We start from the raw sequence: 15,847 nt of genomic DNA, 5'->3' as shown, positions 1-15,847 counted from the left end.
TCATTTAGAATTTCTCCAACAATATCCTCTTCAGACTGAAAAACAGCCGGTTGGCCACAAAGAGCCCTTTTCCTCTGCAGACCAGTGATGTCTGCAGCCCCTTTGTACTTCGGCAACTTCACCACCACCCAGGGCTTCTGGGTGGACTGCACTGGCCCGTGGAGGCTTCCCGAACTGCAGACAGATGCTGCACTTCGACCAGGGGACCCCCTACACCTGGTCGCACCCTGAGCCAGTGTCACCCGGTCCCTTTTGCCTTTCCCTGCAGTGCTGGAAAGGCAAACTCCCCCCTCAGCATCCCTTGGCTGGTATATACCACTGCCCCTCCCTGGGGTGGTAGATGAGAGATGACTTAGAAGACCAGATACGCATATTTTTAAAGCCACTAGGAATTACGGGAGCAGATGGGCTGTACGATCCTATTTGGACGCCAGGGACATGTTTCTGTATAAAGTAAATATTTTCCCAGTGTGGATCTCCGGTGAGTGTGTGCAGAAGCATATTTCCTAAAGATGCAAATAAGTCTAGTCAGAAATAAATATTGAAGGGAAACTTCAAAGCGTCAAGATTTCTCCAGTTGCAGGCCCTGAAGACTTCTCTGCAAAGGAGCAGACACAGGTGGGCGAGGGGATGGCTGGGGGCTTGTATATAAGAGAAGATGCTAACATTTTAAGAGTCTACACTCTCTGTATTTGGGGATGTTGAAAAAGGCCTAGCGAGAAAGGAATAAGGGAAAATTATGTCTGTGCAGAAGCTTGGGCTATTTTAAAGCACATCCTCCCCCCTCCCCCAATTTTCTTCTGTTGCAGATCTCGCCTGGCCGATTTTTTCACCAACTGCCAGCCGGAGTCAAGGTCCGTCAGCAGCTGTCTAAAGGAAAATTACGCTGACTGCCTCCTCGCCTACTCGGGGCTTATTGGTAAGATGGGGAGACACGGGATGGGAGAAAATGCTGGTTCACAAACACCCAGAGTCCTTCCGTTGTAGCCTGCCACTCTCTGTGGATGTAAAACTCTCGAACCCTCTGTGCTGGTGTTTTGATGTTGAGTCCTTTAGGACTTGTCTCTAAAAAAGCGGGGAGGGGGTGTGGGGAAGAAGGCAGGGAGCAGGGATTATTAAAGAGCAGGGAGGCAGCAAGTGTTAAGACCGGGGACGCATCTCAGTTGAAGAACTGACCGCACAGAACAAAAGTAAGCAGGGAAAGCGTGGTTATGGACGAGGAGAGCAAGTCAAACCAAGTGAACTGAAGTACGTAACTTTGGAGAGGGGAGCCTGGGAAGCCATGCAGTCTGGGGAAGTCAGAAAGGCTGTTTCCCTGAAATGGCCCTTTGGAAGGAAAATCCCTAAAGACTTGGTGTCCTGCTTGCCATTACTAGTCCGGGTAATTCAGCTCCTGTTAGGGAGGGGGAGGGGAGGTTTCCCTAATATTTTCTCCCTGAGAACCAACATAGCAGAAGTAGTCTTGTTCTGTCTTTCAAGACCTGAGGTTCTTGGCATTCAGGAGAGCCGTGCAATTAGGCAAGGCACTGGTGAGTTGGGAGAGGACAGGAGTGAGGCGGGTTCGTGCCCAGAAATAAACAGGGCAGCAGGAGAAAAGAATGTGGCTCCTGGTACCAGGGCTGTGGGAAGCCTTGGAGGCAGGGCTCCCTCACGACTGTTGTGTGAGAAGGAACACATAGTGAAAGCTGGGGAAGAATGAGGGAAATCACAGTTGTCAGAAGCCTGATGGCTCAGCCAGGGCGCCAGCTCCTGCCACTCTCACACTCGTCACTGGGCAGGAAGAATGTCGTAGCAAAAGTGACGGCATAGACCGTCTTTGTCGCCAGCATGTCTTCACAAGAGTCACTGGGAAAATCACTGGCCATACTGAATGCTGGGATATTACAGGTGCTGTACACTCAGCCGTTTTATTGGCAAGGATACCTGTGCTGTCTTGGGTAATACCTTTCACCAACGACTGACCATTCTCACTGATAGGTCCCATGAGCTTATCTTCCTTAAGTCAGCCCTCCATTTTTATTTATTTTTTTATTTGGCCATGCTGTGAGACTGGCAGGACTGGCATGCAGCTTCTTAGTTCCCTGACCAGGGATCAAACCCGTGACCACCCTGCAGTGGAAGCCTGGAGTCTTAACCACTGGGCAGCCAGGGAAGTCATTCCTCCAAATTTGCATTCAGTTTTTCCTTTTCTTAAATAAAGTAGTCCCTAGTAAGGATTATTTATCAATGATAGAATTACATGTTTAAGAAATAACAGAATGAATTGAGTTGTGTAAATTGTAAAGAGTTTTTTAAAACGCAGAGAAACCCACAGTGTTAAAAGATCTCTAGCCCCACTCCCAGATGTAATCATTGTTAATACCTTAGTCTGCACATTCGAGGTGCACATGCTCATTGAAAACTTGATGTGGGTTCAAGCTCAACAAACTGTTGCATACCTGAGGATAATGAAATCACTTAAGGGAAGAACTAGTTGAAACAGTGCATTCTGTGAGCCAAAATTTATTTCTCTCTTGGTCCAGATCATTCCCTTCACTCTGCTCATTGGGTTCTAAGATCTCTGAAGACAAAGCTAGTTCCTACCTTTTCCAAATGTCAGGGATCCATTCTGGAGCCAGACATACAGTGGGTGCTTAGCAGACATATGCTAACCTCTTCATTCAGTGTTGGGGATGCCTGTGCCTTTCATACCTAAAGTTACGAGCTTCTTTCTGCTGTGGGTTGAAGTTTTCATCCCAAGGTAGAATGGGACATTGTTTAGTTCAAGTCGGTAAGGAATGTACGGCAAAGAAGATATGCCCTTGAGAGCTTAAAAAGAATTCTTTTCTTTTTTTCCTTTTCTGTTTCTGAACCAAATTTATCCTGTGGCTCACTGGACTGCCTATTACTTCTTACTTCCACAAAATATATAGAAACAGAAGGCTTCTTGGCATGAGTAGGCATTGCCTGGTATGAGCCACCCAGGAGAAGACATTTGGGTCGTGTTAAGTGTAAATGCATTGTTAATTCGCACCAACACAGAACTCATCAGAAGAACAGTGAGTGCACAGGAAGATGTAGGCAAGAGACCACCCAGCATTTCTTTGAGGATTTTTGAGGACTATTAGGACAATACTCGAGGAGCCACTGGCTTAGGAAATTTCCACTGTTTATTTCCAATTCATCACAACTTGGAAGACCTTGTTTAAATCTGTTGAGAGTCTAGTGAGCAGAGGCATTCTTGAATACATCTGGAACGTGGGGTAACCCATAAGGAAAGCTTCTAAGCTTCCCTGGGTTACTCTGAAGGAGCCATTTGCTTCCTATGGAAGTAGATGCAAAGTCCTAAAAGGCCTTTTAAGATATGTAAAACCAGCTCTATTTATTTGTGAAGATTAATGGCATTTTCAAGAAAATGCAAGGGATTTGGCAATTCATGCATTCTAAGTTAATTCTCTCCTGCTCCATGACATCCATACCATTTGTGCAGAGAAAAATACCCTAAGCGCAGCTCAAGGAGTTCTGTTAGAATTTTTTAAGTAAATGTGTAAATTATTTTATGTGCTCAAGATAAATTGCCAAGAAAATGCACTGCTTAACATAATTTCCCACTCAGCAAACACAGTGTTTGTAATTATCCACGGTGTTATCCATGGTGCATCCGTAGTCAGGGGAACATTTGTTTCTTTTCAGGCTATAGGAAAGTTTATATCATCACACAAGAATAAAACGCCTTGTTTTTTTACTCTTTTAGGTACAGTCATGACCCCAAACTACATTGACTCCAGTAGCCTCAGCGTGGCCCCCTGGTGTGACTGCAACAACAGTGGAAACGACCTGGAGGAATGCTTGAAATTTCTGAATTTCTTCAAGGACAACACATGTCTTAGTGAGTTTGAAAAAACATACAACAGCCACACAGACGTTTTCCCCTAAGTTCAAACTGTACTTTTGTGTTTCCTATGTCTGCCTTCTGTGTGTGTGTGTGTGTCTCTTTTTCTGCCTTCTCTGTCCGTGTCTGTCTTTTTTTGTGTGTGAATCCTTTTAGCCACACGCATGGTGCAGCAGGACCAGAGCAAGTGATGAACTGGGTGCTGCCAAGGTGGCGAGTCCAGAGGCCCCAGGAAGCGAAAGACTCAATAGCCAAGGGCACATCCTGTGGGGAGGAACACTTCCACCCACAGATGAAATGTTGATCTTGGCAACCAGCCCCACGTCAGTTCCAGAGGTTTTTAAAACCTGGGCAGCATACGAAATGTGAAAGACTTGGGCAAGTTAGATGAGGGTAGGCCTCCAAGGGCCCTGTGAGAAAAATTAGGCTGTTAACATCAGTAGCCCCCTGGATGTTCAGGGTTGGCTCAGAGGAGAAGCAGCAGTTCTTGAGTGGAATGGGCTGGTGATGCAGCCAGAAGCTTCCGAGATGAGATGAACTGGGGGTAGGGGCTGGGGGGAGGTTTCTGCTTGGAAACAGTACTAGTATTATTGCAGGGTCCCTTAGGCAATTTGGAAACACGTTTCCCAGGGGAAGAGGGATAGAGAGAAATGTACGGGTGTGAACGATGAGCCTCATCAAATGAACTTGGAAAGCACTGTGCCAGGTCTCCCTTCTATCCACTGAGATGTGTGTGCCCCAGGCAGAGATCCAGCTGAATACCTCATTCGTGTCTTGCAGCAGCCGCCCTTCATGTATCGGGTGTCTCTTCTTTGTGCAAACTCCCTCTAGGAGGAGTGTAACTTATATCCGGTTGGCCAAAAAGCTTGTTCGGGTTTTCACGTAAGATGTTAGGGAAAACTTGACCAAACTTTTTGGCCAGCCCAATACATTGTCTCATTGACTGTAACCTGCACAAGAATCCTAGGAGATGCACTTATAGTATCTGCATGTCACAGTGGAATAAGCGGCTGGTATTCACCTAGACCAGCCACGCCAGAGATAGGATCCAAAGCCCCAACCAGTTCCTTCCTGTGCAGCCCCTGCACCCCGTGGGCTTCTGCATCAGGCCTGAGATTGAGGGGCTGGTGCATAAAAACACAAGCCTGAACATCAAGGACCAGGTAGAACTTCCCAGTGGGAAGCATGGGCCAAGGTTCACCTATCTCTGAGCACTGTGCCCTTAGGTGACAATTTCTCCATGGTACTCTGACTGATTTCTAAAGAATTAGCAAACTATTTACTGCTTGCACACAGGAAAGCTATTAAGTGTTACTTCAGAAACCTCCTCATTGTTTCTTTTGTTGAAAAGACAAATCTAAGAGATTCACTCAGTAGGTACTTGGCTATAACCAAATGCTTTGATCATCTTAAAACAAAAACAAGCTTTTGGGTACTGAAATGAAATTTGAAACTAGTCTAAAGTGTGGAGACATTTGCCAGAATAACATTGGGCACTATATCGTGGAACTATACCTTAAGCCTCTTCTTTGGTCTTAACTGAAATAAATCATGTGTGTGTGTGTTTGTGTGTGTGTGTGTGTGTGTGTGTGTGTGTGTATCCTCTTTTTCATGTCCTGCACACTCTTCTGGCAGAATCCAGGTTTTAATGAAGATAAAGCAATGACAATAGAGGTTAGTGTGAGAAAAAAGATTATACTCACTTGGGCTGGAAAACCACTGCCTCAGAGAGAAATTAAAGTGGTCCCTGTTTAATAATATGTTGGTGAAGGGGAGAATGGTATCTTAATGCTAATGATTTTTTAATAAACGTAAACACATTTGGCCTTCAATGAGGACCAAAGCCAGCCAGAATTTTTCATAGTCATTCCATTTATACTTTGATTAGATGGAGCACAGCCCACCAAAGACACAGACTAAATTCAGCCTCTTGCAACAGGCCCTAGGGTAGAAGGAATTGGAATTTGTAGATTTCAACCCAAATGTAATAACCCAGTTCCCCCATCCCTTCAAATTAACCAGACCTCTCTAATTCCCCTAGCAGAAGCATGACGCCAATCTATTGCTTCCCTGGTGGCTCAGATGGTAAAAGAACCTGTCTGCAATGCAGAAGACCCGAGTTCAATCCCTGGGAAGGGAAGATCCCCTGAAGAAGGGAATGGCAACCCACTCCAGTATTCTTGCCTGGAGAGCCCCAAACACAGAGAAGCCCGGCAGGCTACAGTTTGTAGGGTCACAAGGAGTCAGACATGACTTAGCAACTGAACAACAACAGTGTATTGTATACTTTCTCTATGTGCCTCCTCAACCAGAATATAACCTCTGAGAGGACAGGGACTTTTCTGTCGAGTTGGTGTCATTTGTCCCCCACTGATTCTCAGCACAGAACAGTGCCTGGCACTTAGTAGATATTCCATTGACACCTGAATGACTGAGTGAGCAAGTGGACAATCTTCCCAAATGACAAGGCAAACATGCTGGAAATCACAGTTTCAACAAATGACATGGGTCTCCTGAATCTACATGCCTTAACAGGACAAAGGAAGGTTTTGTTTTATTGTTGTAGTCCTGGGTCATTTAAGGAAACTGGTTGCTCAAGTACCACGGTCTTTACCTTCCACCCACTCGTTAAGCTCTGTAACCCAGCTGGGAGCTCAAGAAGCATTGATATTAATTTGAAGCTGTTTCCTACAGACTAAAAAATGTAAAGTTTTCAAAAACAAGCTTCCAATTTGCTGAACTTCAAGGATAACAATTTTAGAACAAAATGTCACTTCTGAGAGGAAGATTAGGCTTAAATTATTCTGTCTCATATATCGAAAAATGCCAGCTAAGAGTCATATATTAACAATTTGCACATTCAGGTCCCAAATGGAAGAGTTTGATTTCTTATACAATGAATATGAAATAAAAAAAAAAAATTTCTAAATCCAGGCCAAATCCCTGAGGACCTGATTAAAACCTGTTTTTTATTCATCTCGGGGAGGGGAACAACACACAACCAATTTACTCTTGCCATAAAAAACAATCTAATCCCATGAAATTGTAATAAGCTTTTAAAGTTTTACATTTTAAACTTTTCATTTAAGCAGGGCTGCACCTTCCTAATTATGCAGATTTTGTTCAGAAGACTGGGAGCAGAAAGGAAAAAAAATAATCTTGCTTACATTTTCATGATATATTATTGATGAGGTTTGGGATATATTTTTCTTTTAAAGAAATCGGTTGTGTTTATACTTTGAGCAATGCCGAGCTCATAGTAGGTGCTCTTTGGTAGCAGATCACTTTTTTTTTTTTTTTCTTTTTGCTGTTTGATTTCACTGCCTGCTGAATTCGTATGAATGCTACTGAGTCACCCCAGTCTCATAATTAGGGATTTGGTACTTACTAATTAGCTTGCATTTAGTATAAAATTTTGACACAAGCATTTTTTTGAAAGATGGAACAATGATTGTGATTCCCAAATAGCAGGTCTAAGGCTATTTTGAGTCAAGTTTCAAAAGACTTGACTGATGGATGTTTCAGGGAAAGGATCTTATTCAGTACCTGGTACTTGAAGAGGGACATGGTAAATATTTGTTGCACTTACAGAGCATAGCTAAGTGTCCAGCTCAGGGTTTAATGACTGAATTGATTTTAGAGCACCTGACCCGTGGCTGGCTCAGTGTGTAGTGGGTGGATGGATGGATGGGTTTTGCTTAGAGAAGTCCAGTGCGCTCATCAGAATTTCTAGTGTGCCTCTCTGGCTTCACATATCCTGTCCGTTACATTTGCTGCTTGACTTTGAAATTGGATTTCCTCCTGTTTTACTGCAGAAAATGCAATTCAAGCCTTTGGCAATGGCTCGGATGTGACTGTGTGGCAGCCAGCCCTCCCAGTTCAGACCACCACTGCCACCACCACCACAGCCTTCCGGGTCAAGAACAAGCCCCTGGGGCCAGCAGGCTCTGAGAATGAAATCCCCACTCATGTTTTACCACCTTGTGCAAACTTACAGGTAAGAGAGGAGGCCCAAACTCTCTGTTGGCATGGACTTCTGGGTGGGGACACAGACTCATTTTCTGAAGTGCATTTAGAGATGGTTGGAAAGAGTAGAATGCTGCTCAGGTTTAAACCTTATTAAGTGCATTTTAACCATGAGAGGTGAAGATCATGATGTACTGTAGAGTGGAGAGACAGATGGACTCTGGGACCAACTCTGCCATTTACAAGGCATGGGCCTTTGGTCCAAGCACTCGTATTGGTCTTGGTGTCCTCACCTATGAAATGAGGGGCTTGGGCAGATGAAGCCTTAATCTTTCTGTTTGCAGAGTGGTAGATTTGAGTTGGCTATTTGTTTATTTAGTATGCTTTTTTGGTGTTCTGTCCAAAGCAGCAGCATACAGAAAAGGAAGAAGGAATTCTTGGCTTTCTGAAAAAGAATTTTTTAAAAAATTTTATACAATTTTTAAAGGTTGCTTTCCATTTACAGCTATTACAGAATAGTGTCTATATGCCTTGTCCTATATCCTGGAACCTATCTTATACCCAGCAGTTTGTGCTTCCCACTCCTGTATTGCCCCTCCCCCCATCCTTCTGTCTACTTGTAACCTCTAGTTTATTCTTTCTGTCCGTGAGTCTGCTTCGTTTATGTTATATTCACTAGTTTATTGTATTTTTAAGATTCCACAAAAAGTGATGTACAGTATTTGTCTTCTTCTGACTTATTTCACTTAGTATAATGCCTTCCAGGGTCATCCGTGTTGCTGCAAATGGCAAAGTTTCATTCTTTTTAATGGCTGAGTAGTTGTCCGTTGTGTGTGTGTGTGTGTGTGTGTGTGTATGTGTGTCTTCTTTATCCATTCATCTGTTGATGGATACTTAGTTTGCTTTCGTATCTTGCCCACTGTAAATAATGCTTCTGTGAACATTGGGGTGCAGGTATCTTTTCAAATTAGCATTTTGTTTTTCTTGTATCTATACCCAGGAGTGGAACTGCAGACTCATGTGATAGTCTATCTTTTGTTCTTTTTGAGAAACCTCCCATACTATTTTCCGCAGTGGCTATCCCAGCTTACATTCCCAGCAACAGTACTCAAGAATCCCCTTTTCCCACACCCTCCACATGTTGTCTGTGTCCTTGTTGATGATAGCCATGCTGACAGGTGTGAGATGATATCTCCTTGTGGTTTTCATTTGCATTTCCTTGATGATCATGATGGTGAGCATCTTTTCGTGTGCCTGTTGGCCGTCTGCATTTCCTCTTTGGAAAAATGTGTATTCAGTTCTTCTGCCCATTTTTAATTGGGTTATTTCTTTGATGTTACGTTGTATGAACTGTTTATATGTGCTGGATATTAATCCCTTATCAGTCATATCACTTGCAAATATTTTCTCCCATTCAGGGGATTGTCTTGGGAGCCCTTGGCTTTGTCTCCGTCACTAGCATTTAGACTCAGTGTGGAGTATTTAACTCTGTCTAAAGCTCTGCCAGAGACAGTGTTATTAGTGAAGTATAAGGCAAATGTAGCATCCTGGACAGCATCATTCTTCAGGAAGCACAAGAAGATACTCTTTCATTTGAGTTGCTGTGAAACCCTGCTCTGCAAGCCCCTTGTGTGAACAGAGTCCAGTGAAAAGGGCCCAGAGACTTCTTTGGGGTTGAGGCAGATCTCCAAGGGCCAGGACCACAATGACCTACGAATGGTCATTTCCTGACTTTAGTCAAAGCAGAGTGCTTATTCTGCCTTTTTATTTTTTTCATCATAATGAGTATTCAGCTGTTTGGGAACCTCTTCATGTCCTCACCAAGGATTCTCACACACCTCACCTCTTCGGACATTGCCCTCCTGGTGGCTGGGAGAGAGCTGGTATGATTGTGTTGTTACTACAGTGTTATCCACCTTGTTCTTTCATCAGAGGATGTGGGGCTCAGAGAGGGGACACTTCGGCTTGAGCCCACAGAGCTGGCAAGTCATGGAACCGGCCCTGGAATCTAGAGGCTTGTGTTCTTTCCACGGTTCCTCTTGGATTTGAAAGGCAGTGGTGACCACGTGGTGACGCTGCCTCCTGCCATGCTAGGGGAAGGGACATGTGCCAAGCACAGTGCTGTCCCTTCAGCCTTGTCACAGAAATATGTCCTCCCACCTCTCCACCACCCCCACCCCGGGCCCCACCGAGACCCCCCTCACCAGAACACTTACCAGAAACTTCTCTGCAAATACCTTCTTGACTCACCGCCTCGTCTGTTCCCTAGAAAGTATTAGGGCAGTTTTTCTTTTTTTCTGTCTTACACTATTTATTCATTTACTTGGCTGTGCTGGGTCTTAGTTGTGGCACATGGCATCCTTCGCCGTGGTGCTCAGCCTCCTTGCTAGTTCTCTTCTCTCTAGCGCAGTCCTCAGGCAGTCCTCATGCCCTGCTGCATGTGGGATTTTCATTTCCTGACCAGGGGTCAGGGATCAAACCTGCGTCCCCTGCATTGGAAGGCGGATTCATAATCACTGGACCACCAGGGAGGTCCCGGGGGCAGTTTTTGTCCTTCTGCTTTGCTTGCTATCTTCTTGCCCCAACACTCCCCTCTTCTTCTTAGATATCCCACCTGCCGTTCAGCTGAGCTATGTTTCTGTTCTCGTCCTCCTGGGTCCCCACCAACATCACACTCACAAATGCACTCACGCAGAAGACTGAGGAGAAGGTGGGTGGGAAGGCACAGGCCTAGGGTCAACCAGATGTTCTTCATACTTCTAAAGCATTTCCTGAGCCGTCCTCATCTTCAAAGCACCATGCAAAAAATGCCAGAAGTAGGAAGAGGCTTGGGGAGTACTGCAGCATCTAACCGCCCTAGCCTGCAGCAGAGCCCTGCAGTTCAGGGAGGGGAAGCCGCTTGCACCAAGTCGCCAGCTGGTTAGAGGTGTGTCTAGAAGCAGACATAGCACCGCAGAGCAGTCTCTTCTTTCTCTGTGGCCGAGCCTCAGTGTCCTGCTTCCTCCTAGGTCAGCCTTCCGTTCTTGTCGGGTCCGCTCAGATTCCAGCATCAGTAAAGACTGGTGGCCAGATGAGGGTAGGACCCTGTTATAATGAGGTGATAACAGTGGCCAGAGGTGGTTCGTGACCACAGGAAGAGGCAAAGCTCTGGCTGCAGCAGAAACAGGTTCTTCTCTGCTCGTGTCTAAGTACATGGAGCTTGACGGCAGAGGCAGTGTCCAGCCTGCTTATTAACCTCCTTTGGTGTTCTGGAAACTTCGTGGAGGTGGGCATTCAAAACTGAAATTCTGTCCTCTGTGAATGCACAAATGGTAGGCAAAATGCAGCTGGTCAGTGTCTTTGGAAGTTCAGACTCCGTGAATAGGTGGCATCTCAGAAGAACAGTCATTCCTGGAAGCTCCTTGAAATCAGTTTTTCCCCATGGGAGAGCAGTCTGCCGTCCATGAGGAGGTGTTCTTCTCTGCATCTCCTTGGTCACCCCCACCCCACCAGATCATCTGTCCTCTGCTTTTTGGGGTGTGGTGCTTGGCCTGGCCACCAGTATTTACCTCCATCTAGATCTGCTCAACCATCTCCCCTGTAAGGGGAACCCTGTACCACTGCAGGGTTTCCCTGGCAACGTCAGGGGACCCATGAAATCTATTCCCAAGAAATAGCCTTTCCTTCCCCTGTATTAGTGGTAGGGACTCTGCCTCATAAACAGAGGGACAGAGTACAATTAAAGCATGATGTTTCTCTGAGGATTGCCATTTAACTTCTCAGCAAAGTGGGGCAGTGGAGACAGGGGAATACAGAGGAAGCAGGGGGACAGCTACACCTCTCTTCCCAATGACACACGCACAATCCACCCACCTGGCAGCTAAACAGCATTTTACTTCTAGGGAGCTCTTAAGGGTTCCACAAAACCTCACCTTACCTCCTAAGATGACTCCCTATCAGAGCTCATTTTTGCACATGTGAGGAAAGGAGTGAGGGCTTGGGTTTTGCAGTCAAGCATGTGTGCAGACCCAGGCTCTCATCCTCACCAACAGTGTGACCTCTCCAAGCCTCCACTTCCTCATCTACAAAATGCTAGGACTTCTTTGGAGAAGGAAATGGCAACCCACTCCAGTATTCTTGCCTGGGAAATCCCATGCACAGAGGAACCTGGCCAGCTGCAGTCCATGGGGTTGCAAAGAGTCAGACTTCCTAGCTGCTAGATTGAGAGGATTAAATGGTGGTAATTTTTCATTGCCTGGGGTATAGTGAATGTTCCAGAATGTCACATGTGATGCTTAATCCCAAGTCAGTTGGCCATTTAGTCCCTTTGCAAGAGATGGATGGTGGCATTGTGGTTTGCTTGGGGTGTTACACTGGGGAACGGTGGTGTGAGTTAGCACGAACAGTTGTAGAGTGAGTTTCCTTTTGTGAAACATTTCACATGCATTGTGCTCTTTTGTCCTCATAGCATCCCACGAGTCAGGTATGGTAGTCATCCTTCTCTTTTACAAATGAGGCAACTGAGGCAGGGACATGCTAGGAACTTAACCGAGATCGCACAGTCATTCTTTGGAGGTCATGCAGTATTTGTCTGTGTCTGGCTTATTTCACTTAGTGTAATGTCCTCTAGGTTCGTGATCTCATTTATATGTGGAATCTAAAAAAGTTGAACTGTTTAAAGCAGAGACTAGAATGGTGGTTACCAGGGGCTAGGAGTGGGGAAAATGGGAAGATGCTGGTTATAGTATACAAACTTTCAGACATGCAAGATGAACAAGTTCTGGATATATATAGCATGGTGACGGTACTTAGCAATACCATATTATATGCTTGAAATTGCTTAGAGAATATATCTTAGTTGTTCTTACCCCACCCCACCCCCAAAACTGGTAACTATGTCAGGTGTGTAATATGTTACTCAGCTTGATTGCTGTAAGCCTTTCACAGTGTATGAAAGTGAAAGTGTTAGTGGCTCATTTGTGTCCAACTCTTTGGGACACTATGGACTGTAGCCCACCAAACTTCTCTGCCCATGTGATTCTCCAGGCAAGAATACTGGAGTGGGTAGCCATTCCCTTCTCCAGGAGATCTTCCAGACACAAGTATCGTACCTAGGTCTTTTGCATTGCAGGCAGATTCTTTATCATCTGAGCCACCAGGAAAGCCCCCAGTATACACATATATTGAAACATCAAGTTGTGTGCCTTAAGTAAATACAATTTTTATTTGTCAATTATACCTCCATAAAGCTGTAGCAGGGTAGGGAGGATAGGAAAAAAAGGAAAGGAGAAGCTGGATTTGACAGACCCATGTGTCCCAGTGCTTCCTGAAGGCAGCAATTCGAATGATGGAAAAATCAGAAAGCTCATGCTTTAGGCAGGGATGTTTTATGACTAAATCCCAGGAGAGAGAGTATAAGGGAAAGACAAAGTTTGCCAGTAAAACTTCTTGCGGCTTGATGATCTCTTTAAAATGACCTACATTAAGAATGGTTGAAAGAATCAGTGGAAGCCAGAGGATCGGGAGGGATGAGTGACTGATGAGAAATGGGACTTAGCCCATGAGAACGTGGTCCCTGGCTTTGATTTAGGACTCCTGCTTCAACATAGGGCTCCCAGGAGACTCATTCTTCCCATCTGTCCTTCCTCTGCCTGCCTGGCTGTCTTCAGACAAATTACCATTTGCCAGGGGGTCCTAGAAATATCTTAGAATGGTGTTTGTCCCGGTGCATGTGTCGTTCCTCAGAATAGAACTGACTTAAACCAGCTTGGGATCCATTGGTAACAGATTTGGAGAAAGTCAACTATCTTTGGCAGCTTTAAAGTTCACTTCCCTTGAGAAGCACCCTCTTGTAATATTTTTAAATATACAATAATATGAGAAAACTCGGAGGGACTTGGGTTTCTGTCTTAACATTTGAGATAGATTTCCCCCTTGGAAGGGAAGAAATAAGAATAAACATTTTCAAAAGTCGGTTTCAAAGTGTAATTATCAACAAACCAAACACAATTCTGTTTGGAGAAATGTGTAGCTTTGGGTGTGGTATGCATAGGGCTCATCTACAGTTCCTATGAAAGGCTCAGCTTTAAAAAAAGCAAAATTGATTGATTAGTATAAAATGTCATAGAAACATCCAAGAGCTAACCCCCTGAGGTGATAAAATACCAGGTTTTGGGTAACCAGCCAAGCTCCCATGTCAGGATTAATTGGCAGGCATATTAGTAACAAGCGTGACACAGGCTGTGCTATTGTTGGCATATCCCTTTGACTTGTACAAAGTGGTCACATGATAAAGAAACATTAAAAATCATACCAATTATTTCATCTTCTGTGCACTTGAGTGGCCTGGGAGCTGGAAAAAGCTCAGCATATTTAAATCAAATGGACTGTACTTGTCACTTATTTAAAGTAAATATCTTTTGGAAGTGTAGGTGTTAGAAAAAAATCTCTACTTTGCATTGTTGAACATCACTTAACTCTAGTGGCTTAAAGTGACGACCTCTTAAAGGAGCCTTTCTTTCGGCCCTAGCTTACAACGATAAAATAAGATGGTAGAGACTCAGGGATATAGCCTTGGGATTAGTGCTGAGGATCCTTGAGAAATCTTCACTGCCTCTGTCCCTTTTCTTGGAAGGAGATGTGATGTGTGATTGAGAGAAGAAAATCTGATAGGTGGGGGCACACGCCCAGAGCCAAAGCTGCAGGATGGAGGTCAGGTCGTTGAGGGCACTTGGTGGGGACTCTTGGGAACACGGCTAGTGACATCCAAAGTCAGTTTGTTTTTATGAACCAGAAAAACATATCTGTGAGTGAGACATGGAGGGATGCCAGTTGTGGATCTTGGGTTTAAGTCCCCTCCCCTCATCCTAGTGGGACTTTTAAGGCAGCATTCTAGGGAAGGATTCATAAGAGCAACTTTTTCAATCAGAAAGGAGATGTGAGCGGGATTTAAATGAATAACTTTTGCAAGAATGCTTATTCCTAAAGTCAGCAATGCAAAGCCTGGCTGTCCCTTCCCCACTTCAACAATCGTGTCATTTTCTTTGGCAGTCAGACCGTGCTAGCCCTGAGAGGAACCCTGCTGACCCTCTGTGGGCCACGATGGCAAAGACTTTGAGGTGGGCATTTTTTTTCTGGAGCAGACCACCTGGATTCACTCGATTTCAGGCTAGGTCTGCACCTCCCTGGCCTCTCAGTACAGTCCCTTCTTTTGGCCAAGTACAGTTTGAAGTTTATGGAAATGCATTGGGAACTTGTATGTTGTTGTTTAGTCACTAAATTGTGTTTAACTCTTTGCAAACCCATGGACTGTACCCTGCCAGTTTCCTCTGTCCATGGAATTTCCAGGCAAGAATCCTGGAGAGGTTGCCATCCTTCCCCGGGGCATCTTCCCAACCCAGGGATCTAACCTGCATCTCCTGCATTAGCAGGCAGATTCTTTACTACTGAGCCACCAGGGAAACCCCTTGTGTGCTGTAGCACAACATTTACAGATTGGTAGTAGGGGCAGGAAAGTGAAAAGTGAAAATGAAAGTTGCTCAGTCATGTCCAACTCTTTGTGACCCCATGGACTGTGGAATTCTCCAGGCCAGATTACTGGAACAGGTAGCCATTCCCTTCTCCAGGGGATCTTCCCAACCCAGGGATCAAACCCAGATCTCCCTCATTGCAGGTGGATTCTTTACCAGCTGAGCCACCAGGAAAGCCCAGTAGAGGCAGGTGGTGATGCAATTTGGCTGTCTTTAACCTCTGCATATAACCTCTTTAACTCATACATATTAGAATATTTGAATATTAGAATATTGCAAAAATCTCTATCTGAAATAAGATCGTCCATCTTGGAAAAACAGCATGCCTTACCCTTCCACTGCCCCAGTACCTCATCAGACCTAAACAAAGTCCATCTGCCTGGATAGGGCCAGACTAGACCGGAAATGATTCTGAAGCTCTTCCCAGACAGGCCAAACCCCAAAAGTCTCAATATGGCAAGAAGGCAATTATCCAACCCTGCTAAATACCCAGGACTCTGCT

The 15,847-nt window shown here is 44.9% G+C and overlaps 1 protein-coding gene across 2 annotated transcripts in view; it reads left to right on the top strand.

Annotated features, from left to right (window-relative positions):
• The window catches only part of GFRA1 (GDNF family receptor alpha 1), a 226,939-nt gene that overhangs the window by 190,746 nt on the left and 20,346 nt on the right, over positions 1-15,847 (top strand). For both annotated transcript variants that reach the window (XM_068961528.1, XM_068961529.1), the window contains 3 exons: positions 810-919; positions 3,734-3,868; positions 7,687-7,868. In XM_068961528.1, coding sequence (XP_068817629.1) covers positions 810-919; positions 3,734-3,868; positions 7,687-7,868 — 427 coding nt within the window. The remainder of the gene's footprint in view (positions 1-809; positions 920-3,733; positions 3,869-7,686; positions 7,869-15,847) is intronic.

Source organism: Capricornis sumatraensis, chromosome 23 (genome assembly GCF_032405125.1).
Source record: "Capricornis sumatraensis isolate serow.1 chromosome 23, serow.2, whole genome shotgun sequence".
NCBI lineage: Eukaryota > Metazoa > Chordata > Mammalia > Artiodactyla > Bovidae > Capricornis > Capricornis sumatraensis.
The sequence above is the reverse complement of the archived record's forward strand: the minus strand, read 5'-3'. Positions and strand labels throughout refer to the sequence as shown.